General features: G+C 40.8%; 1 protein-coding gene across 1 annotated transcript in view; it reads right to left on the reverse strand.

The window, feature by feature from the left end:
• Window positions 1-27,160, reverse strand: part of iqgap2 (IQ motif containing GTPase activating protein 2) — a 103,536-nt gene that overhangs the window by 70,089 nt on the left and 6,287 nt on the right. The window contains exon 2 of the mRNA XM_060907148.1: window positions 14,015-14,114. Coding sequence (XP_060763131.1) covers window positions 14,015-14,114 — 100 coding nt within the window. The remainder of the gene's footprint in view (window positions 1-14,014; window positions 14,115-27,160) is intronic.

Genomic DNA, 27,160 nt, shown 5'->3' on the forward strand with positions numbered 1-27,160 from the left:
GCTGGCCTAGTGGTTAGCATGTCTGCCTGTCGATCAGAAGCTCGCGAGTTCTACTCGTGGTTGGGTCATACCAAAGACCATCATCGGGTCATGCAAAAGACCATCTGGCAAGGCACGCTGCAATACAGATGTGAGTGGGGAGTCAAACTTTCGTTATTACCAGAGGACTAGACCCCCACTGTAACCCTAGGCAAGAGGCCAAAGGCTATGGAAATGGAGATCAGCACCACCCTATGCCCCTCCAGGGCCTGGTTAGAACTGGGACGGGAGACTGTCTGGGAAGACCAGGTCCTGGCACGGGAAGGACTTATGACTGGTTAAAATCATCCTGAACCTTGCAATGCTGATGTAGAATCAACTGTTTGATACTTCTCTACATCATGAAATTTATATGTAAAAAAAAAAAGAATGCTAACAGCTTCTAGGCAGAACTGGGCACCTGCCCCAGAACCCCACCCTTGAGTGAGAGTCTGTAGGCCCTTTACACAGCTTATTCAAGGCAGGAATCTTACAGCTTTATCCTGCCTCTCGTTCTGTATAAAACGTCAGAATGTGGAACGGGGAGTGTGTGTTGTTCCGCCTCTGAGCAGGAACGATCAATAGTAACCGAGCCGGATTCAATGTCTGTGTAAAAGGGACAGCTGGCACAGTGGGACAGGGGTGTGACATTTTTGACACTGGCATTCTTCTTTTTGAGACCAGCACGAATTTAAATGTCTCTGTCTACGGCATCTAAGGTCCGCTTGCCTTTCTGCCTCAAATCGCTTCAGACTTCTCTTCACTTTCTCCTCAACATATTTCTGATCTGATCGCACAAACATGTTGCTTACATGAGACTCTCCACTCCTCTCTTACTCCTTACCTTTTACTCAGATTCTCTCTCTCTCTCCTCTCCGTTTGCGAGTGTAGTTTTCTGTGCCATTTTCCCTGAAAAGCCGGCTTGGCTAAAGACACATTTTATATATATATATATAGCAAAAAAGTATTTAGTGCAGGAGCGGCACGGTACGGTGGTGTAGTGGTTAGCGCTGTTGCCTCACAGCAAGAAGGTTTGGGTTCGAGCCCTGTGGTCGGCGAGGGCCTTTCTGTGCAGAGTTTGCATGTTCTCCCCGTGTCTGCATGGGTTTCTTCCAGGTGCTCCGGTTTCCCCCACAGTCCAAAGACATGCAGGTTAGGTTAGCTGGTGACTCTAAATTGACCGTAGGTGTGAATGGTTGTCTGTGTCTATGTGTCAGCCCTGTGATGACCTGGCGACTTGTTCAGGGTGTACCCCGCCTTTTGCCCGTAGTCAGCTGGGATAGGCTCCAGCTTGCCTGCGACCCTGTAGAACAGGATAAAGCGGCTACAGATAATGAGATGAGATGAGACCAATTGTGCAAGTTCTCCCACTTAAAAAGATGAGAGAGGCCTGTAATTTTCATCATAGGTACACTTCAACTATGAGAGACAGAAAGGGGGTAAAGAATCCAGGAAATCACATTGTCGGATTTTTAATGAATTAATTGGTAAATTCCTCGGTAAAATAAGTATTTGGTCACCTACAAACAAGCAAGATTTCTGGCTCTCACAGACCTGTAACAACTTCTTTAAGAGGCTCCTCTGTCCTCCACTCGTTACCTGGATTAATGGCACCTGTTTGAACTCGTTATCAGTGTAAAAGACACCTGTCCACAACCTCAAACAGTCACACTCCAAACTCCACTATGGCCCAGACCAAAGAGCTGTCAAAGGACACCAGAAACAAAATTGTAGACCTGCACCAGGCTGGGAAGACTGAATCTGCAATAGGTAAGCAGCTTGGTGTGAAGAAATCAACTGTGGGAGCAATTATTAGAAAATGGAAGACATACAAGACCACTGATAATCTCCCTCGATCTGGGGCTCCACGCAAGATCTTACCTCATGGGGTCAAAATGATCACAAGAACGGTGAGCAAAAATCCCAGAACCACACGGGAGGACCTAGTGAATGACCTGCAGTGAGCTGGGACCAAAGTAACAAAGGCTACCATCAGTAACACACTACGCCGCCAGGGACTCAAATCCTGCAGTGCCAGACATGTCCCCCTGCTTAAGCCAGTACATGTCCAGGCCCGTCTGAAGTTTGCTAGAGAGCATTTGGATGATCCAGAAGAGGATTGGGAGAATGTCATATGGTCAGACGAAACCAAAATAGAACTTTTTGGTAAAAACTCAACTTGTCATGTTTGGAGGAGAAAGAATGCTGAGTTGCATCCAAAGAACACCATACCTACTGTGAAGCATGGGGGTGGAAACATCATGCTTTGGGGCTGTTTTTCTGCAAAGGGACCAGGACGACTGATCCGTGTAATGGAAAGAATGAATGGGGTCATATATCGTGAGATTTTGAGTGAAAACCTCCTTCCATCAGCAAGGGCATTGAAGATGAAACGTGGCTGGGTCTTTCAGCATGACAATGATCCCAAACACACTGCCCGGGCAACGAAGGAGTGGCTTCGTAAGAAGCATTTCAAGGTCCTGGAGTGGCCTAGCCAGTCTCCAGATCTCAACCCCATAGAAAATCTTTGGAGGGGATTGAAAGTCCGTGTTGCCCAGCGACAGCCCCAAAACATCACTGCTCTAGAGGAGATCTGCATGGAGGAATGGGCCAAAATACCAGCAACAGTGTGTGAAAGCCTTGTGAAGACTTACAGAAAATGTTTGACCTCTGTCATTGCCAACAAAGGGTATATAACAAAGTCTTGAGATGAACTTTTGTTATTAACCAAATACTTATTTTCCACCATAATTTGCAAATAAATTCTTTAAAAATCAGACAGTGTGATTTCCTGGATTCTTTCCCCCCATTCTGTCTCTCATAGTTGAGGTATACCTATGATGAAAATTACAGGCCTCAGGGAAGTGATGACATGTTGCATATGCTACTCATCAACTTTGCTTGTGTATGAAGAGTGGTATACTGTAAGTGTAACAGCTAATAAAAGCACCTCAACACTCAGTTCCCCCAACACTGTTTTTAAAGCAGCGCCTGTATGATTGGGATCTTCATATTTCAACATGTAGATACATCACCCTAGACACCGATGTTGTGACATGCAACTCCTCTAGTTACAGAACCCCGGCTCATAATGTAAAAAACACACATTGGCATGGCTTCATAACGGCTTCATTTGATTTGGTGTATTAAACAACCAAAGCTGGAATATTGAGGTGTCTTCTTTATGCCGATAATGTGGAATATCTGTATAAAAAGCTAATGTGAAACCACACTCATCTTGAAACATACGCTGATAGAGACTCATCATTCACAGGAGTTTACACCCCAGTCTTCCCACCTCAGCTCCTCCACACACACCCTCTCCGCCCCTTGTCCATTTTTTTTAGCATTTTTTCTAAATTATGCAATGGGTGGAGATAAGCTCAGAGCTGGAGGTGAAGTTACACTTTAAAGTTTTAAAGCTTTTAGATTTGAAAAATAATTTATTAAAAAAAACAAATTTACCATCTCTTCTTTTCACATTTTACTGTCTGTGTACCGTGACATCCTTAACGGAATTAAACAAAAAAGGAAGTTTGGTACCTATAGAGATTCGCTCTGTTAGATTTAAAAAAAACAAAAAAAACCACCTATAATGTATTTGCAATGACCTCAGTCTTATACGGTATTTATGCAGTGGATAACCTGTGGCACTGCAGGAGTCGAGCATTTTGTGACAATGCTCAGATTTCTGTGATTTAAAATTATCAAGAAGAACATCAGGACATAATGCCTGTGGGATCTTTCCAGGGCAATTAATGACCAGCACTATAATCCTAATGCAATTTGACAGGTTCCTGGAACAGAGGCTTTGGACAGAGTCTTGGGCAAGAGTCATGCAATCTGTGTAGAAAAGCAACATGAATCCTTGTTCATGGCAGTATTCACTCTGACTGTAGTTTTGACTCACAGCTGACTAAAGATTTTGGCCAACAGGTCCGAATGGCTCAGAACAATCCACGTAGCAATTTTTTTTCTTTTGTCCTTTATTTAACCCTTTGATGCAAAACATGGGTCAAAAGTGACCCGGCTGAGTTTTTATCTTCTATATCTTTGCAATAAATTAATTCCATCATTCAGTATTCAAGGTATTCCTCAATTAACTTGTTTTTGATCATCATACATCCTTATTTTATTTTTTCCTTTCTTACTTTTTGAATAAAATCCCTTTTTGTATCACTACCCTTCTAATGCACAACATGGGTCAAAAACGACCTGCATTCATTTTCCAGGTTATTTCATGTATGGCTGAGTGTTTCTATGATATACTTTTGAAATAAATTCATTTTGTCATTTACTTTTCCAAATACGCAGTAAATATCTTGTTTTTGTTTAGCACAAATCATCATTTTTATTTTTCCTTTCTTAAGTTATGAACAAGCACAACTTTTGTAATTCTACATCAAGTTTACACACATGGGTCAGAACCGACCCGCATGCATTTACTCCAGCGTTTGGTGGGAACTGTGAATTGTGCTTGTGTCAGACATTTCACAGCTCAGCACAGCGCCCTTTGCCCATCTAATACATGTAAGTAATGTTTTTCAATTGTTCTAACATTACCTTAGAAAAAAATTGATTATGTTTAGGTTACCTTGAGAGTGAGTAGATTACTCGTCAGAAAGTTACAAGTAATTACTATTAGCTACCTAGCTGTTGACATATTCTACTTTAGTTAGCTAATTTTATTGTAGTTGGCTTAGCTAACTGCATCGTTAATAAATAAATAATTGGCCCCATTCACTGCTAAAGTAATTACTTGAAACAAATTATTATTATAGTATTAAGACATTTAATTTTAAATCACACTTGGATGACCCATGTGTAGTAATATAAAAAGTATTCTTGTTCATAAAGTAGGAAAGAAAAAATTAAATTAATGATTTGTGGTAATTAAAAACAAGATATTTAAAGAATACTTGGAATATTCAATCATAAAATAAATTGTTTTCAAAAGATAGAGCAAAGAAAAACTCAGTCAGCATGAAATAACCTGGAAAATGAATGCGGGTCATTTTCGACCCATGTTGTGCATTAGAAGGGGTGCGCATATGTTTTGCATCAAAGGGTTAAAATCAGGGCTTTGAACCGGTTCAAGGAACGAAAACGAAAACCGGGAACTTTTTCTATTTCACATGGAACAGAAACGAAACCAGAAACTTTATTATTTTTTATGTTCCGGAACAGAAACGCTTATTAAAAATAATGGTAACCGGTTAATACCGGTTTTTATTTCGTTCCTCAAAGTTTCCGTAGCCTACAAATAAAAAAGCCATTCTTCTCCTGCGCAAGTTTCTATGACCCGCTGGGGTTCACTTCCTGTGTGACGTTCGCTGACTGAATGGAGAGAGCGGGAGGGTGGACTACTATCACGTCTCCATTACTGAGTGTCTGAGCAAAGGAGAGCCTGAACGATGCAACCTCCCTATTGGCTGTTTATTGGCTGTTTGTAAAAATGTATCAATTGTTGCCCTTCCCACGGGAATCATCGCGGGCTCGAGAGACGAGACCTGACGAGTTAGTTCGTTGGTAGCAGAACAAAATGTCTGGACACAAATCGGGTTTTCAGAAAAGGAAAGAAAATAAACGGAGGGTTGAAAATACAAAAAAGGAGGCAGAAAATGCAAAACAAGTTTTAAGGTAGGACAAATGGTTACTTTTTAAGGCAGCCCGCCGTGACTGCAGGCTTTCAGTTGCGTCATTGAATGGTTACTTTTCTGAGGCAGCCCGCCGTGGCTGCCTGCAGGCTTATTTATTATAGCCCATTTAGTTAAAATAGTTGATATAAAATGTTTATAGTTATGTGATGGTTGTCCTGATTTAGACTGGTGGTTTTTTTTTTTTTTTTTTTGGGGGGGAAGGGTTGCGCGATGTTGCACCCGGGTCCAGATTAGGGCAGAACCGGCCCTGGCTACATTTCAGGTGTAGTTTGTTTTATGTATGTATGTACTTGCATAGATGTGTACTTGGTCTTCCAATATGGCGCCTAACAAAATCTCGTGGCGCAGTGACGTCATGCAGTAGCCCTCTACAGGGCCTGACTAGCCTTTGGTAACACACTAAACGAATTATCTTTCATTTTTGGCACTTTTTCTGTTTGTGTAGATGGGAAGACATACTGAGAATCCAAATCACCAACATTTGAAATAATAATTGTTTTGAATTATTTCTTGTCTTATTTAATGAAGGTTGTAATAGAATTAGCCTACATTTGGCTTAAGCTGGATGAGACAGAGACATAACTTTATAGCCATTTGTTAAACCGCTGACAGGGAACGTAATTAACCGTTCCGGGAACGAAATTTTTTTGTTCTAACCGGTTCGGGAACGTCTATTTAATGGTGGAACCCAAAACTGGAAACGTTAAAATTCCGTTTCTGTTCGGAACGAACCAATAGGAAAAAAATTCTGGTTCAAAGCCCTGATTAAAATACAACTGACATCTGATAATGCACTAATCTCTTTATTCAAATCAGTATGGCGTATTTAAAATACTCTGAACTCCAGCAGGCACGAGCTGTCATCAAAGGCTGGAGACCAAAAACTGGGACACAAAAGACACTGACTGAAGCATTTTGAGAAAGTTTTGAACAACTTGGTAACTGTTTTTGATACTGAGGACAAAAATGACATCATAAAGGATTATTAAAAATATTAAATACTAAAAATAATATTTTTATATTATTAACCCCTTGGCTGCCACCCATAATTAATTGTAATGTGCTGGGCATATAGGACAAAATACAGTAGATCAAAATTGGGATATTTTGATAATCTTTCTCTAACTTGTTCAGAACTTTATATTTTTAATATTTGTATAGAAAAGTCACAAAAACACTGTTGTAGAGTAAAAATAACTTTAGTAATCAAAAACAACAAGACAACGGGTCTTGTCAATGAGAACCTGTCCATAAACATGAATTACTAGTACTTGAAAACACAATGTACACCAAGGATCCATGTAGTCCAAGTAACTGGGTACCATTTTTATGACCCGACCATGAATAGAACTCGCAATCTCCCGATCAAGAGGCAGACACACTAACCACTAGGCCAACTCGCAGTAATGTACCACTCTGAAGTAAAAGTACCACTGTGAAGTAAAAGTACTGTGCCATGTAAGGTACATAAGAGGAGGTGTTTATGACTAGCAGCATACAGTACATCATAAGAGTCAAAGAGTCCCATATACATTTTTCGTACATACGTTGGGGAGTGCCTATTAGAGAGCACACTCTGCCTAGGCCGTTGGCATGGTGAGGTAGGGTGGCCAATTCCTTTCCTCGCTGCCTTTAACTTCCCCAGTTTTTCCACCAGGTCCCCATTCACTGCTGGGTGGACAGGAGGCGAGCCCCAGATCACCGTCCGAGGCGAGGCTCGAACCGGGACCATTCGCTTGGCGGTCAAGCACTCTAACCACTTGGCCACCTCGCCTCTACGTCATAAGGCACATCGGTAAAATATTTCATGACGTACGTGACTCGTCCAAGGGCATTGATGGGGTTAATATTAATATGATCGGCACGATGGTGTAATGGTTAGTACTGTCTCTTCACAGCAAGAAGGTTCTGGGTTCGAGCCCAGTGGCTGACGGGGGCCTTTCTGTTCCTCCGGGTGCTCCAGTTTCCCCCACAGTCCAAAGACATGTGGTTTGGTTAACATGGGGCAGCCATGGCCTGAAGTTGGGCTGAAGTGCCATTGAGCAAGGGCATCCAAACCACAACTGCTCCCTGGGTGTTGTAGCATAGCTGCCCACTGCTCTGCGTACTGTATGTGTGTGTGCTCATTGCTCACTTGTGTGTGCATGTGTGTGTTTACTGTTTCAGATGGGTTAAATGCAGAGGTTAAATTTCACTGTGTGCTTAAGTCTGTGCTTGAGTGTACATGTGACAAACAAAGGCTTCTTGGCTTCTTCTTAAAAAAAGAAGAAAAATTAGCCAAAAATAGGCAAAGATTTGAATGTCTAATTGCTTCTTGATGCACTGAGAGTGAAAATAGAGCAGATAAATATGTTGCAAAGGTCTGAAGTCTTGTTGTACTTCATGAAAGAAGATGAGATCAGTTCCCAGTGCAAGACTGGAGAATCTAGGTGAAACATACCACAGCCGAACACGGGAACACACAGCTGACCGATCAGCTTTCTGACCTTTGCAAGAGAATGTTAGCTACGATTACATTTGTGAGTGTGAAAACCTGTTTGGCTTCAGCAGCTAGCAGTGAAACTAGTATTTATCACTGAAACTATCTTGTTGGTTGGTTAATGTATTGATCCATACCTACTCATTTATTCTCTGTGGTTTTCTTAAATGAGGCCTGTTAACCACAATGTGATGTTCTGGTCTATGTTGTAGGAGGCAGTATAAATGTATTTTTAAAAGACCTTTTTTTTTTTAAAGTTTTATATATATATATATATATATATATATATATATATATATATATATATATATATATATATATATATATATATATATATATATATATCACACTGCTAATAAATACAGGATATTACTGTACATGGTGGCGGAAAGATATTAAGTTTATCTTCAAGTGGTGCATATGTATTTCATGAGGTCGCTTCACTCGCTCATGAAATATATATTTGCCACTTGAAAAATCTATATTTATATTCTTCCTACACACACACACATTATTTCCATGGAATAAAAACATGTATTCTGTTCCCTTTTAGTGGGTTTACTGATAGCTTGCAATATTCTTATCATATCGCTTATCCTACGTGTATTACGCCACTCTCCCCAATGGAGAATGAGCATGCAATATTGTTATAATATTGCACGTTGTCAAGACAACACGACATCACACACGAAGATCCAATGACAAAACTTTTCTGTTGTGCATGCGCACAATCATTTCTTTGTCTTCATATCTTCGCACTGCCTTGTAATATTAATTTTATTATAGAGACACATCCAAAAAAAATCCGCAAGTTAATCGAAAGAATTTTAATTTTGAACTGGGTCGCCATTTTGGCAACGTGCATTTAGTCAGTGGGAAAACACTGGGAGTGAAATATATTGGGAATTATTATACATACAGGCCACCTTTTCCATGGAATAAAAACATGTATTCTGTTCCCTTCTAGTGGGTTTACTGAAAGCATGCAATATTCTTATCATATCGCTTATCCTATCCATAGGGCACAATCATTTCTTTGTCGGCCGGGAGAGAGAGAAGTTGGGGTTAATTCAGTGCTAGGTTTAAGCACCAAATAAATAAACTGAAAACTGAAACTAAAGACGTGTTGAACACCCGAAAGGCTACCAAAACTTCATTATAAATTCTTCATGCATATTTACAAGAGAAAAACATGTCAACGGACATCGAAAAACTGGAAAAAAGAGACATCGGAGATGTAAAACTTCTGTGCTAGTGAGTGACTGACAGTTTGTACACAAACATGACCGCGCGGTTTGCTTCATTAAAAGCGGAAGATTTAAAATGAAAGATGCGCCGAACACCCGGAAGGCTATCAAAACTTCAATGGATATTCTTCATGCATATTTACAGGAGAAAAACATACCAAGGGACATAAAAAAAAACTGGAAAAGAGAGCAAGCGTGGAAATATAAAGTTTTACTTGGAGGTGAGGAAAAGTGACAGAGACTTTTACAAGAGGACGTCACTCGTGGACTTCACTCAGCAAAGCCCTTTTGTTCTGAACAACTGCAATGTAACAATTAACTACGACCAAAAGTAACTTTGAACTTGAACCGTCAACCTGTATATCGCTTGTATCTAAGTTGGGTTGTTGTTCAGGCTTTTTGGACTTGTACCATTTTTATTGTTAGAACTTTGACTTTGTACATGTACACTGGATTGACAGAACATTGAATTACATTCAATCAGAATCAGCATTCAATATTGGTAAGTTACCACCCTGTTCTTAACTTTTTGTAAAATCTATAATTGTTCCATCGAGTGTGTATGTATAATAATAATAATAATAATAATAATAATAATGTTGGCTGTTTTTTTTTCGTGGTATATCAGATATATTCCATTCAGCTACGCATCTTCGACTTGTTCAATATCATGCTAGCTGAATGGAATACATCTGATATACCACTCAAAGCCAGCCAATATTATTTAAATATGTCACTCAGATCCATTACGTGTTTTGTATGAAAAATACAAGTCTCATATTTCTCAGTAAAACACTCGTGTCCATATAATAATATTATGATTTATTATATAGACACAAGTGTTTTACTGGGAAATACGTCAGTAAATATGAGATACATCCAGGATAATAACATCCATTCATCCATAGCCGCTTATCCTGTCCTACAGGGTTGCGGGCAAGGTGGAGCCTATCCCAGCTGACTATGGGTGAGAGGCGGGGTACACCCTGGACAAGTCGCCAGATCATCGCAGGGCTGACACAGAGACAAACAACAATTCACACTCACATCTACGGTCAATTTAGAGCCACCAATCAGCATGTCTTTGGACTGTGGGGGAAACCAGAGCACCCAGAGGAAACCCACGCAGACATGGGGAGAACATGCAAACTCCACACAGAAAGGCCCTTGTCGGCCGCTGGGGCTCAAACCCAGGACCTTCTTGCTGTGAGGCGACAATGCTAACCACTACACCACTGTGCCGCCCTGGATATTAACATATTTTCTAATAACCTTATTAGTGAGGAAATTGATTAATTGTTTTGATAAATTTGGGTACTTTTTGTTTGTGAATGTGTCTATATAATAAAAAGAACATCAGACGTTGGCTTGAAGATCTCATCTCATCTCATTATCTCTAGCCGCTTTATCCTTCTACAGGGTCGCAGGCAAGCTGGAGCCTATCCCAGCTGACTACGGGCGAAAGGCGGGGTACACCCTGGACAAGTCGCCAGGTCATCACAGGGCTGACACATAGACACAGACAACCATTCACACTCACATTCACACCTACGGTCAATTTAGAGCCACCAGTTAACCTAACCTGCATGTCTTTGGACTGTGGGGGAAACCGGAGCACCCGGAGGAAACCCACACGGACACGGGGAGAACATGCAAACTCTGCACAGAAAGGCCCTCGCCGGCCACGGGGCTCGAACCCGGACCTTCTTGCTGTGAGGCGACAGCGCTAACCACCACACCACCGTGCCGCCTGGCTTGAAGACATGAAGTTTATCTTCTCATGTTGAAAAACTCATTTTTCATATGAAATACATCACGGATCTGAGTGACATGTTCATCGAAACTGAGAGGCTCTGGTTGAAATCATGGATTCCCTGAGGTGACTGGCATAGTACTGTTTTGTGAGGGGTGCAGCCCTGAAGAAACTAATACTATGCCAGTCAGCGAAGAGAATCCATAATTACTGGTGCCTCTCAGTGCAGGGTGTATTAGATTGATGATTATCTCTCATCAAAAACTTCCAAACTAAAATTCCAAACTCTTCATAATTCACTTCAGCAGGATTGCAATATTCCTTCAAGATGGCTAATCCATACTTTATTTATTTCGTATTCTCACTATCAGTTGATTCTATCAAATCCTCATCGTCTATGAGATTGAATTTCCGCATAAGCTCACTGGAGGCAGCCATGTTTCTTGTTTATATTGGCACGACCTTCGATCTGCACATGTGCAATGTACCATGCTATCACCTGCTTCACGAGGCATGATCATGATACGCAGATCTACACACACAGGAATGCTCGTGGAGTCACAGCTGTAACTCGAATCGGCTGTGTTGCTTGAAATTATGACGTCAGTTCATGGTATATCCAGGATATACCATGACTGACTCACACCGTATCCTTTTTTTAACTTTTGACGTCACGAGATACATTGCTTAATCAATGCTGGAACTATTTTGTCACGTGAGCCGTCCTTGGCCAATCCCTGCACGGGAATTTTTTGACAAGTGACATATTTCCTGATATTTCACTCCGATGATATCACTCCCAGTGTTTTCCTGCTGCTGACTAGGCATGTGTTGTCAAAATGGTGAACAGGTTCAAAATTAAAATTCTTTTGATTAACTTGTGCATTTTTGTGGATGTGTCCATACTGTATAATATAAAAAGAACATTACACAGTTGTGCTAAAATATGAAGTTGATCTTCTCATAGTGAAAATATTTTCACTCATTCACTTTGCTCACTCGTGAATGTGTTCACCACTCAAAGGTAAACTTCATACCATCGTGCAACCATGTAATATCATGTATATGGGCGACGTGGTGGTGTAGTGGTTAGCGCTGTCGTCTCACAGCAAGAAGGTCTGGGTTCGAGCCCCATGGCCGGCGAGGGCCTTTCTGTGCGGAGTTTGCATGTTCTCCCCGTGTCCGCGTGGGTTTCCTCCGGGTGCTCCGGTTTCCCCCACAGTCCAAAGACATGCAGGTTAGGTTAACTGGTGGCTCTAAATTGACCGTAGGTGTGAATGTGAGTGTGAATGGTTGTCTGTGTCTATGTGTCAGCCCTGTGATGACCTGGCGACTTGTCCAGGGTGTACCCCGCCTTTCGCCCGTAGTCAGCTGGGATAGGCTCCAGCTTGCCTGCGACCCTGTAGAACAGGATAAAGCAGCTAGAGATAATGAGATGAGATGATATATATATATATATATATATATATATATAAAAAATCAACAGTATAGACCCCTTTCACTGACGTCACCCGAAACCGGAAGTAAACAGACCCTGCGCCATATTGGAAGACCAACAAACTTGTGATTAGGGGGAAATAACGGCAGCGGTATGTGAACCCACGAGAATAAAGTGGAGTGGCAAACGACTTAAACAAACAAATCTGAGCTGTTTTATTTATGATTTATTGGCCCAGCAGTAGACTTGAAAGAAACCTGTGTGAGACTTGGCAAAAAACTGTGGATATAATGGATAAGTCTGTGCATGATCTGCGGACACTTTGAGGTAAGCAAACGCAAGAAATTCAGATTTAAAACATGCTAAATTGGCCTCAAGTTGATAACTGTATGAGGAGCAAGCCTCCCAGACTTCTACAATTTAATAATAATAATAATTCAGGATGGTTTGGGGCTTGCTCGCTGCTGCCAGGTTGGTTGTTGAGTAGCCTGACTGTTTTTTTTTCTTGCGTGTGGTTTCATTGTTGACGCGAGGTTGTTTTTTGAACATGCCAATGTGGACACGATTTCCCCTGATGAGTTATGACTTCAGACGCAATGCGTGTGTGGAGGTGTGGAGTCCGCGTGATATGTGCGCAAGATAGGCTTCTCATGTGTTTGGAGATCCGCGCTCCGAGACAAGCGCAAGCGCCCCAAGGGAAAAAAAGGGACCCCCCCCCGAAAATATCGGCATAGTTCGAACACTGAGTGTAGGCACTGGGTGTAAACAACAAATAGCTTACAATGTCTGGGTAGCAAACAGATGGCAGAATTGGTGTCCGGTCCTCCTTGTGTTTCCATTCTCCCTTGCCGCGAGTCTTATCATATGGGTCAAACCCATCAATCACAGCCAGTTTCTCCACATACTGTGCCCTTTCTGCAACTGGTAATGTACTCACATAACCAGAATTATCATCCATCGTGTCACTTTATTCTCACTCGTACTTTGTTTTATATTGTGAGCGCATGCACTTGGTCTTCCAATATGGCGCCTAACAAAATCTCGCGGTGCGGTGACGTCATGTGAAAGGGCTCTATAGGCTATGTGATTGACAATGTTTACTTTAGTGTGTGGTTTATTTGTTCTCACGATTACAAAAAGTTATGGAAAAAAGTATAATATTAGTACGCATATGTTCACTGAAAATTTTTCAAACACCACCCAGCCCTAGTCAACACACTTCAGAGTGAACGTAAAACATGTGCAGTAAAACCTAGTATAATAAGATGACACTCGGCAATGCTGATTACTTTAGCGTACAGAGCTAAAGTGTCACGATACCACAGGGCCACAAAAATACAAGCAGAGCAATCTGATAAAAAGACTTGTATAAAATCATAAAGAAACCTGACAATTATAAAGACTAAAGTGGAAACTTACTGCTTGGCCTCCTGTAGGTGACAGAGATATTCATAGGCAATATTTTGTCGTCTTCTTTCATCCATTTGCTCTGCCGAGAGCCTCTCGTCATCCACGATGGCTGTGACAAACAAAGAATGAACAATTAGAAAGTGAAGCACAAAAATCAACCAACAAAGAAACCTTGGAGGCCCAACTCGAATTTGCACATGCCCAATCAGTGCAACCATACCGATCCTCTACCCACACTGAACATGACAATTTACACATTAGGTTACCTTACAGTAGATAACTTTTTTTTTGGGGGGGGGGGACGGACGGACGGGATGGGACATAGAAATCGTGGTCTTTCTGATGGTACAATCAAAAGAGACTTCTGATTTCTGTAACCAAAACACAAGTACTACACACACACACACACACACACACTACGCTTAGTTCTTCTGAGGAACATCAAGGTTCTGAGATATCATCAAGGTTCATGCCCGTAAAGGTGTCTCAAATTATGAAGCACAGCAAATCTGTTTAAAATGATTTCAGACAATATGTCCACCCCTTTTCTCTGTCTTGTGTGGCTAAATACTTTTACTTTGTGGTAAATGTTGTAAACACTTATCTAAACTAGCCATTTTGGCAGGCCAGCATCGAGTATTTTCATGGAATTTCAGCTTTGTTGAAAACTGGGTGTAATCGTATGGAATGTGGGTGGAGTTCCTGCCTGACACTTACAGATGGACTTATCAAGCGTAGACATCACCTTTAATTCTCAAAGCCTGTGAATACAGAGAGCATCCTCCCTTCAAAACTACACCTGCTACAAAAGAGCTAATACGTATGTTCTGTCTGTAAAAAGTAAAGGGATAATGGACAGTGAGCTGATCATTATTATGAAATAAACCCAGACAGAGTGATGCAATACCTTGATTTAAAGCGGGAGGGTCACTCTGAACAGGTTTGTTTCACAATCATGATTGGCTCACTGGACAGTATCCTGCTTATTATGTGGCTACTTACTAAAGAAGTCAATGATTTGACACAAAATCTCATCTCATCATCTGTAGCCGCTTTATCCTGTTCTACAGGGTCGCAGGCAAGCTGGAGCCTATCCCAGCTGACTACGGGCGAAAGGCGGGGTACACCCTGGACAAGTCGCCAGGTCATCACAGGGCTGACACATAGACACAGACAACCATCCACACTCACATTCACACCTACGGTCAATTTAGAGTCACCAGTTAACCTAACCTGCATGTCTTTGGACTGTGGGGGAAACCGGAGCACCCGGAGGAAACCCACGCGGACACGGGGAGAACATGCAAACTCCGCACAGAAAGGCCCTCGCCGGCCACGGGGCTCAAACCCGGACCTTCTTGCTGTGAGGCGACAGCGCTAACCACTACATCACCGTGCCGCCCTTGACACAAAATATTGATTTAAAAATTATTTTATTGCTTCTACTAACGATGTGGTCCATAGAAATGGTCTGTTATACAGAGGTGGACAAAGGACCCAACTTCATTACTGAAGTCAAAGTACAGATCCCACTGGTCAAATGTTACTCCGATACAAGTGAAAGTTGTCCAGTCAAATTTTTACTTAAGTTAAAGTACTGAAGTACTTGCTTTTAAAAAAATACTTAAGTATTAAAAGTACATTTTCTGTCAATGCATTGTTGTATTATTGCCACAACACTTACAAAACCTAACGCCGTTACCAAAGACAGAAATGTGAATTCAAAAAATGAACGCATGCTGTGCCATCATGGTGGTTTAATATTAAGCTAGCTAGTCAGTGAAACTCCACCTGACATGCTAGCAAACGCTTTTCAAACTCAAAATCATATTGGGTAGCTAATGTTACTAGAAAAGAAAGATTTCTACATTCTGTTTATTTGGCAAGATTACGCTAAAACATTTCTGAAAGGACTTCAGATAAGTTAACATTATTCATGTTAGCGTAACTCCGATTTTACATGCTAACTGACAGTGTCCAAGTTAACTAGCTATGTGTAAACATTAGCTGTGGACAAGGCGATGGCAACTCGGCGAGCAAATCCATAGAAAGTCATTTGACTAACCAGACTGCATAGCTATTGCAACATTACCGCTAGCTCTAAAAGCACAGACAACTTTATTGCAAGCTTTCTCTTGGAATAAAACGTTTATATACCTCAATATGCTTCCGCAGGTTGGACGGCGAGTTTTTGTAGGCCGTGATGTGGTTCGTTTTCGGCAAACAAACTTTTAAAACGAAACGAATCTTTAATCCTTTCAGAAAACTGAAACATGGGTTCTAGCTATAACCATGGGTGTGTGTGCATTCCCCAGAAGAACTGCCTCCTTACATTCTGCCATCAACTGATCGTGTTAAATAACGCTGCTGAGAAATCACTGAACTTGATTTTATACAGTCTATGGATGTGACGTGACCCTAATGATTACTGATAGACTGTCTCAGTGTCACCTGCGAAAAAAAACAACCACGTTTTAGAAAAGAAAAGAAAAAAAACATCCACTTTCAAAGCTGCTTCATAGTAACGAGTAACGAGGAGCTTGATAGAAATGTAGTGGAGTGAAAAGTACGATATTTGTCTTTCAAATGTAGTGAAGTTAAAGGTATAAGTTTCCAAAAAATATAATACTCAAGTAAAGTACAGATACTCAAAAAGTGTACTTAAGTCCAGTACTCAAGTAGACGTACTTCGTTACTGTCCACCTCTGCTGTTATATAGAAATTACAGAGAGCAGAATGCTATAATTCACTAATCAGAATCAAGTATTCTAATGAGCTGTGTAATAACAGATGATAAAGTGGGGCTACAGTAAATATCTTAGAATATTCACCATGATAGATCAACATAATTCATCTCTATAGGAGCAAAAGTAGAGCAGTTCTGGTCTCATAAGTGGGCATGTCGCCTTATATCACAAATAAAATTTTGCTGAGGAGGTTGAGAAGCCATTACTGCAAGTCCTGAAACAAAGTCAGTTTTTCCAGAAACAGTTCACTGCAGAAATACCATTGTGGTCTCACAGTGATCACCGGTAACTGGGAATATGCTGTAAATTCCTCCAAATACCTATTAATGCTCCCAAAGATAAATAACGACCAGTGTTTGGTGAACTCCATGGACCTACTCACTGAATCTACCAGAGCACTGGGTCATTCTGGTCTGCATAAAGGGGCGTCAGTCCCCCCTACATCGTCCAAAAGTCAAATAAGGAAGTGGTCATACATGTGCAGCTCTCGCTCCACCTCAAGCCTCTCTGGGTGCAGTCTGACATTTGGTTTCATTTGTCTGTACAAGACACTAGGAAATGTAACTGAAGGGTGTTTGCAATATTTTTGAATCTGTTAAGACCGCCACATATTTAATCCACTTGCACCACAGCCTGGTTACAAGGTGCTGATTAATTTTCTACAAAAGCAGCTCTGACAGTAGTTCGGCTGTCACAGGTTATATTATGGCCCTTTTCCACTACCCTTTTTCAGCTCACTTCAGCTCACTTCAGCTCGCTTCAGCCCGACACGGCTCGCGTTTCGACTACCAAAAACCAGCACGACTCAGCTCGTTTCAGCCCTGCTTAGCCCCTAAAACTCGCACCGTTTTGGAGTGGGGCTGCAGCGAGCCAAGCCGTGCCGAGTGAGGTTGGGGGCGTGAGCAGACACTCCCCTGTGCACTGATTGGTGAGGAGGAGTGTCCTCACATGCCCACACACGCTTCACAGAGCGCGCTGGGATCTGTAAACACCGCAAACCTGGAAGAAGGAGAATAATTACGAATTACGAGAATTTCTGAAGCCTTATGCGCCTCGCCTCATCTATACGCTCTTGCCAGTATCTGTCCGCGTTGTCGGTGACAACAAGCCACAGCACCAAGACCAGCAACACTAACGACTCCATGTCCTCCATGTTTATTGTTTACTATTCGGGTCGTGAGACTACCGCTTAAAAGATCACTGAATCAGTGATATACAGAGCATCGTGGACGAGTTCGCGGAGCGCAAGGCTCGTCGTATGCCCTTCAAATAATGCGCGCAGTAGGCTATTGATGTTTTATTATGAGCCATGTACAGTATGTCGCCTAATGTTTTTTTTGTTTCTGAGTTACATGTTCGTTTGAAGGACTTAATGTACAAAATAACATAGTTGCACCCCGTAGTGTTGAAATTGGTAAACACAGTGCATTCAGTGAGGTTTGCACCGCCCTCCTTTTATTTCTGACTCTTCCTGTCACCGTTGCAACCTCTGAGCGCTCATTCGTATGCCCTTCAAATAATGTGCGCAGTATAGGCTATTGATGTTTTATTATGAGCCATGTACAGTATCCTAATGTTTTTTGTTTCTGAGTTACATGTTCGTTTGAAGGACTTGATGTACTAAATAACATAGTTGCACCCGGTAGTGTTGAAATTGGTAAACACCGCAGTTGCGGACATTTTGTAGCCTAAAATGATGTTATGATAAGCTTTAATAAAGGGCCCGGTCATTTGCCCCGCCCCCGGCCCAGCTCTGACTTGTTCCGCCACTGTCACTGATGTCACTGTTTGCGCTGCTTAACGACATCACGTGACGTCCACCCACTTTCGCTAACTCCACCCAATGTGTCCACCCACTTCCAGCCAGCACGGTTCAGCGCGGTTGTAGTCGAAATGCAACTCCAACAGCCCCGCTCAGCCCGACTCAGCTCGACTCGGCACGGCACGGCTCAGCCGCGTTTGTAGTGGAAAAGCGGCATTAAAGTGTATATACTGGACCAATTTCGTGGGGTTTTTTTATATGAAAGAATGTCCCTTTACACACTCATCCAGAAGGGTAATTTTGCACAAGGCCATCTGTCTACAGCAGAAAAAAAAAAAATAACAAAACGCGTCTGGAAAAATCCCAAGGGAGTCTGGAGCCAGATTCGTGACGTCACCTGCGGAAGCGCCAGCAGGCTGTGAGGGCTTGGCACGGTTTCAGTGCACAGCTTGTGTAGACCAAGCACTCCCATTTCTCTCTCATTGTCCGGTCTTTTGGGAAACGATGAGTACTAATCCCATCAAGATTGGTGTTGCTACAGCCTCCTACGATACATCTGTTAACCATTTTAATAATTACGCGATAACGTTCAAGAAATTTGCAGAAAACCACCAGGTCGTTTTCTCATAAACAAACCAGCGCTGATGTAGGATTCAGAAGGAGGCGTCCCGCACGCGACGTCACGAAAATCACTGTTTCCCGGGAAATCCAAATGCCAAGTTTTTTCAGAGGCGGACCAATTCGCCTCAAATGGCTTGATTTCAACTGAATTTTTCTAGCATTGCGCAAGGTAAAAAAAATTGCAGAGAATGCAGAATGTTACAGATATTTGACCAAAGTTTAATATAAAGTAGGAGAATTACATTGATCTCGCTCCTGAATTTACCCGTGATATGCACTTTAAATCACTTGTTCGAATACATTATTGATGATATAGTAGAGCTGGGTTATATTGATGAAAAATGTATCACAATTTTTTTTTTCATTTCACTTGATATCAATAATTATTGATCATTTTTAATCACCTATTTTTTATAATTATCAGGAAAAATAAAGTTGAATTTAATCAATTGATTCTGAATTTAAACACCTTACTTTTATCAATTTCCTCATCTTTTTTTAATATTAGTTTGTTAGTTCATTGGTTCACTGTTGTCTCTGTGAGTTTGACTGTTTTTATACTTTTTATATAGTTTGTTTAATTTAAATCCTTTTATTAATTTGTTTTACACTGATGAGGATTGCACTCCAATTTTGTTGTACGGTACACCTTACAGTGACAATAAAGATATTCTATTCTATTCTATTCATCTGTACAGTGCTTCCCACACACAGACTTTACTTGAGTGGACCACCTAGAAATATTAACGGCCTCCAAATTATATTTGGCGACCCATTTCAGCAAATGTGTATGAAGAATGAGAAGGTTCTGTAAGCAATAAATAAATAATAATGAAAATAATGTACCGTATCACTAAAAGGAACTGTGCTGTACTGGAATGATTGGCCAAATGGGTGACTAGATGAACAGAGAGCTTTCACGCTGTAGACGGTCTTAGGCCCTGTCCACACGGCAACGGATTCGGGTGACTCCGATACAATTGCTTATCGTTTAGGCCTGGCGTCCACACGGCACCGGCGTTTTGGGTGCCCAAAACGCAATCTTTTTGAGAACGGGTTCCAGAGTGGAAAGATCTGGCAACGTTGCCGTTGTGAAGTCGTCTGGATGAGTAAAACGGATTTGTTTACGATGACGTCACAACCACATGACTGTGAGTGCTTCACGCTGGGTAGAAGTGTAACGAATATCACCAGGAAAAAGCCTTACAGAGCACTAGTGAGAGTGAAACACGAGCTTGGATATTATTATTATTATTATTATTATTATTATTATTATGTTCAGTGTTAGTTCACAGTAGTAATGCAAGAAGCAGAATAGTGACAGTAATAGTGAAGCAAAAACATGCAATTGTACAAACACTGCAGCTCTACAGCAAAATATTCATTTATAAAATGGTCTGATTCTTAACACCAGTAGTGCCAATGATCTCATTGCGATGCGATGCGAGTTGTCAAGAAATCCTATAACTTGGTTCATGAAACGCGCTTACAAAATATTTTCACTGTGAATATTTATTGTGTAATGCCTGGTGCAAAGTGAGAGAGAGAGAATAGCCCTTAGGGCAGAGTCAATCCCGCCAGCAAAAATAAGGGGGAAAAAGGAGCGATCTCACCTCTTCAGATGATGGTTTAAGTCCTACAATACATTCCTCAAAAAAGGGCGTAGAAAAGCAAATTAATCCATCAACGTGTATCATTCAATTTATTCCGGACAATTAAAGACGCCGCCTTCCGCGTACGTCATCCTCGTCACCATTTTGGAAAGGTCAAAGCGGAGAATAAAAATTAGCTGCGTTTAACTGTACCAACAGGTTTACCGTCCAAAGGAGATCACATGGGATTACCTTTCACAGGTGAGAAACAGCAAATTAATCCATCAACGTGTAGTATTCAATTTATTCCGGACAATTAAAGACGCCGCCTTCCGCGTACGTCATCCTCGCCGCCATATTGGAAAGGTCAAAGCGGAGAATAAAGATTAGCTGCGTTTAACTGTACCAACAGGTTTACCGTCCAAAGGAGATCACATGGGATTACCTTTCACAGGTGAGACTGGAAAAATACTTTTCATTGTATTTGGTCATTATAATGTAATTTTACAAACAGATTTTCCTGACTTTGTGGCTAATATGAAGTCTCGCGCATAATAGTTTATGCGCATGCGTCCTTACTTCTATTCCCATACGAAAAAGAACAGTGAAGAACTTATAAGAGTTTACCACTGTCTTAGTAGTAAATCCTTATAAATATAAGGATAAATCCTTATAAGGATTTATAAATAAATATATATGCCATGTATGATTTACTCCTGAAAGTGGCCCATTTTGCATTTTCCTCATACAAATTTTTTATGAAAATCTAGTATGCATGAAGTGAACATTGTGCATGGTTTTTACAGATAATGTGTATGATGAATTACACCGTCTTTGTATGCTTCATGTAATGTTTGTAGTTTTAAATTATATTTTACAGTTTAAAATGTATATGCCTTTTATATGTAAATCCACATATGTTTGTGTTGGATTTACATATAAAAGGCATGTACATTTTAAACTGTAAAATATAATTTAAAACTACAAACATTACATGAAGCATACAAAGACAGTGTAATTCATCATACACATTATCTGTAAAAACCATGCACAATGTTCACTTCATACATACTAGATTTTCATAAAAAATTTGTATGAGGAAAATGCAAAATGGGCCACTTTCAGGAGTAAATCATACATGGCATATATATATTTATTTATAAGGATTTACTACTAAGACAGTGGTAAACTCTTATAAGTTCTTTACTGTTCTTTTTCGTATGGGTTGTTCTGGTGTGTCCGAAGGGACCGTCTTACAGCGCCCCTAGAGGTGTGGCATGTGTATTGCATCGTTTTCAGCAAGCGTTGCGTTGCCATATGGACCTGATTTCTACTGATCGTTGCCCATTTGGAGGCGATATTTTTTTTAAATAACATCACGTTGCCGTTGTCGTGTGGATGTGGCCTTAATCAGCGTGCGCATTAGGTGATATTGTCGATGTTACCATGACTACATGGAGCACTTGAGTCTAGTCCGTGCATTCAGCTTTGTAATAGTGCTTTTTTTGCCCTAGCCTATTTAACTGATTATTAAAACGACATTAACGGGCCGTGATCAATCTATTTTTGTGTCAGTAACATAAATGAATAGGTTAATTTGTGCTTCTTTTCTTTTGCAAGTCAAAAAAGTGAAATCATGAACAAAATAAAGCCTGTGGTTGTCACTGATAGCATGTGTGATTTAAATGAAAAATGAATGAAATTAATGAAACGAAATGAAAGCTTTACTGAGCAGTGTGAGCAGAGCAAATTTCAATCTGCATAAGCAGAACAAATTCCAACACGATCCGAAATCACACATTAGTGCTAGTAGGTAATGCCGGCTCTTCCCACCCGCTACCACCACAAGTACGTATATTTCAGAACTGTGGGAAACACTTCTCATTTTCTCACATCATACTATTTCTGCTGTTGTCTCACATGTCAATAGTGCAACCGAACAATAGTCTACACCTGTTAGGTGTGGGCTGTTTGCGTGTCACTTGTAGCACGTTCCATTATCAACGGATATGATAGGCTGCTTATGAGCCAGGGAGGGAGCACGCTTGGGTTTTGTTCATGCAGCCAAACTGTCAGTGCTTTAGAGGAATACCTGTTCCTTTAAGTTTTTATGCAAATTCTGATGATAAAAATTGAATGACTGTTATAGCTGCTATAACATGAGATAAGTAACTATAGTGAAATCTAACAAAAACATAAAAACAAAAAAGCCAATTATGACATTTAAATTAATTAATAAGTAAGTGTTAGGACTGATAAATTTCTATGGTATAAGATAATGGTCATGCTGTTATTTAAAAAAAATCTTCAGGGTGGTAACGACATCACAATAGGCCATTTGCAGGAATTGGTCACGTGCCAATTTTCCCCATAGCAACAAGCCCGTGGTGGGCAAGCTAACTTGACATTCCTTGACAACCATAAGAGTTTGACTGGCGATGCGAAGCAACCCATTTCTATAATAGCTGTTTTTACCTTTTCTACTGTCTTTTTTGACCTGAATTTTCATGTGTACTTGGAAAAAGTTTATGGTTTTAACTTCTGTCATAAGTTAAAGCGAATCATTGGCCGTAAGAGAGAGTTTTTTGGATTCAAGTTGGTCACCGCCGAAAGAAATTCACGTGCGAAATGGCGAATTTCTCAGCTATGTTTATAACTGATAATTTCTCCTTTTCGACCTTTATCATTCGCTTAATGTGTGAAGATTCTTGAAAATAAATACAGATGAGCTATCCGCCATTTCGCACGTGAATTTCTTTTAGCGGCGACCAACTTGAGTCCAAAAAACTCTCTTTTACAGCCAATGATTCACTTTAACTTCCGACAGAAGTTAAAACCACAAACTTTTTCCAAGTACACATGAAAATTCAGGTCAAAAAAGACAGTAGAAAAGGTAAAAACAGCTATTATAGAAATGGATTGCTTCACATCACCAGTCAAACTCTTATGGTTGTCAAGGAATGTCAAGTTAGCTTGCCCACCACGGGCTTGTTGCTATGGGGAAAATTGACACGTGACCAATTCCTGCAAATGGCCTATACCCTGGCGATGATTATTTCATTGAATATGGTTTTATTTTCCTTACATGGTGTTCATGATATCAGCAACTAAACTAATCCTGAGAGACGACAGCATTGCAGTTGTGTTCTCTCCGGTCTAACACATCATGAGTTTGGATTCAACACACGAACTGATTTAATACGCTGAATTCAATGCATGTGATGTTGACCCATATGACAATAACAATGACCCACAGGACAGAAATGATCCTAAAGCATGTCACCATCCCGCTACTGACATTTGCACATTACAGAAACTTTAGTATGGGCATGTGAACATCGAATCAGTACTGAGTATCAGTGATGCTCAAAATGATAGCTTGGTACATCACTATCATAAACATAACATCTCGTAAATATTGTGCATGAAAACAGTTTATTTTGTATCATGTATTAACATGTGTCACGCATCATGAGCTGACTGATTCATCACTATTACTTTGTGCCAGAAGATGAGCACACAGAATGCAGCCAGTGCAGCACCAACTGTTTTTCCAATCTCCACTCACCGAACAAAAATGAACTCTAATGACAGGATCACATGCTTGCCTTGGTTTTTGTAAATGAGTGCCTCATCGTGATTAACGGCCCAGCAAACTTTTAGATCAGACATACATGCTGGGGCTTGCCAACTGATCTCCAGTGGGCTTCATCACGCAGCCACGTCTTTCAACCTTAAAGTTTCTATATATCCATGGCCACCTCGCTGCTAAGAAGAAAGATCACTAAAAACATTAGATCACACCCCATGTGGGAGTAAATGATCAACAGGAAAGAAGGCCAGCATGCTGGATTTGAATGTAGACCATGAGTTTTGTTATCTCATTTAATTAAACATAATTTATTACATTATGGGCTGGCGAGTTTAGCTGAAATTAAGGATAATTAACTAATGTTAGGTATAGTATTAATATTTACTGAGTTCGGTGCATTTAATTACAAGCTTATTTTAGCTTAAAAAGAGCATAATGTGACTTTCTTTTATTCAGAGAGTAAGGCCTACTTGTTTGGAGTCATATAGGGTTATAATGTACAGTGTGAAAGAAAACCCTTGTAAGAATCACAAAAAAAAAAGGCCGGAATGTTTCTCGAGAAGTGATATTTAACAGTTATTCCACGGAATCAAGTTGTACATGAGCTGATAGCCAAGTTGGCAATAAGTCATGTATGACGAAAAATTCTATAATAAAAATGCTATAATAATAATTCTTGAAAAATAAAAAAAAGATATGTTCTTACCATCAAAAACTTTTATTTCATATTTTGTTCCTTTTTTATTTTTTTGGAATTTTTTTTGAAACTATTTCTTCTTCTTTAGGTTTTTTTTTTGGCGGTTGGCAAGCCAGCTTAAAGGTGCATTACCGCCATCAACTGGGGTGGAGTGTGTAACAGGAGATATTGGGGAAAAACAAAAAACTGTACTCTTTTCACCATTTCTGTTTCTTTTAAATACTTGATCATTTTTGGGGCTTTGTTTTCGAGTCGAGTTTTTATTTCGTCCTTGGTCGATTCAGCAACACGCTCCGCCATTTTGTCTGTCTCTCCTCATGGTATATGAGCTGATATCCTAGTAGCAGAGTAGCCAATCAGAGCGCACGGTTGCTCATATCCAGTGAATGTGGATAGAATAAACAGTATAATACAATATTATGATAATACGATAGGCCATTACTGTGACATCCATCCATCCATTATCTGTAGCCGCTTATCCTGTTCTATAGACCTCTCGCAGATGTGACCGAATCCCGGCTGGAATGTAAACAGCCGCCATCTTGTCGGTCAACAACACAGCTGAATACTGTTGCACTCGTATACAAAATGGATCAATTTCAACCGACGGACTACACGGCTCATTTTTCTAATGAACAGATAACTAGATATATGTCTAAAATAAACGACCTACAGATTAGTGACCCTTATCGATTACCGGACGTAGTTTTCACGACCGTGTCAGTGGATATTGAACTGCCAGAGGTGGAATATCCAGATGTGTATAATTACCTCATTAACTTTCCCTCGCTGTTCAGTGGTGAAGCACTGTGTGCTTATAAATCTCTGGACAGTTATCTTTACAGAAATTCAGGATTTGTCAACCCCCCTCAGATGTGGCATCTTGTAAACAAGAAAATAACAATCCTCATTGGACGGGTAAGTCACTTAAGTATTGAGTACTAGTACTGATACCACATGGATATACTGGAATAAATACATGGCGAACCGGAGATGAAATGGTCACTGCACAGGTGCCAGTGATCGTTCTTTCCAGTCGGTACCCATGCCTTGTTGTTGTTGTTTGGATCGGCCTGGCTGATAGCAGCAATCCATTTTGCACGCCTGTCAGGGTCCCGTGGCAGCCTATGAAACTTTCTTCCCGATTTCTGACCTCTCCTGTTGTGGCATTTATATGCCATACAACTCTCCGGCATTGTGGCAGGGTAATATTTGCAGATTTGGGCGAAAAACAACGAAAGTCAGTGTCGGTAAATTGCGATGGCGGAAATATGGCGTTTGACCGACAAGATGGCATCTGTTTACAATCTGGATCGGCTGTGATGTCACATGCAAGTGGACTATAGGGTCGCAGGCAAGCTGGAGCCTATCCCAGCTGACTATGGGTGAGAGGCAGGGTACACCCTGGACAAGTCGCCAGGTTATCACAGGGCTGACACACAGAGACAAACAACCATTCACACTCACACCTATGGTCAATTTTAGAGCCACCAATTAGCCTAACCTGCATGTCTTTGGACTGTGGGGGAAAACGGAGCACCCGGAGGAAACCCACGCAAAGAGAACATGCAAACTCCACACAGAAAGGCCCTTGCTGGCCACTGGGCTCAAATCCAGGATCTTCTTGCTGTGAGGCGACAGCGCTAACCACTACACCACCATGCCGCCCTCATTACTGTGACATCTAAAAGCTAAATACTACAGTGGACTGGTGTCCCATGCAGACTGTATCCCTCCCTTGAGCGCTGTTTTCCCGTGATAAGCTCCGGATCCACCAAAACCCTGACCAAGCTTTAAATGAAAATGAATGAATGGATGATTAAATATTCACATTAAATATTAGTTCTTGTAATTTGTTCTGTTGGACCATCCCAATAAGCATGTTACACTTGGTCCTGAAAGAGCAGCAAATGGTCTGGCTACAAATGGTCCTGAAAGAGCAGCAAAGCAAGATGTGATTCTTTTTAGCTTGTCTCACTTTTCTTTCATCATTAAATGATTAGGTCATGATTCATATCAACCATCATCTCTGTCACTCCGTACAGATCTCCAAGGTCAACTGGTCATTTAACTCCTCATTTTCTAAGACATTAATGGTACAGACTGAATTTTTGGCAGAAGACACACACACCCTTTTAACAGTC

This window comes from Neoarius graeffei, chromosome 24, assembly GCF_027579695.1.
Source record: "Neoarius graeffei isolate fNeoGra1 chromosome 24, fNeoGra1.pri, whole genome shotgun sequence".
NCBI classification, from domain to species: domain Eukaryota; kingdom Metazoa; phylum Chordata; class Actinopteri; order Siluriformes; family Ariidae; genus Neoarius; species Neoarius graeffei.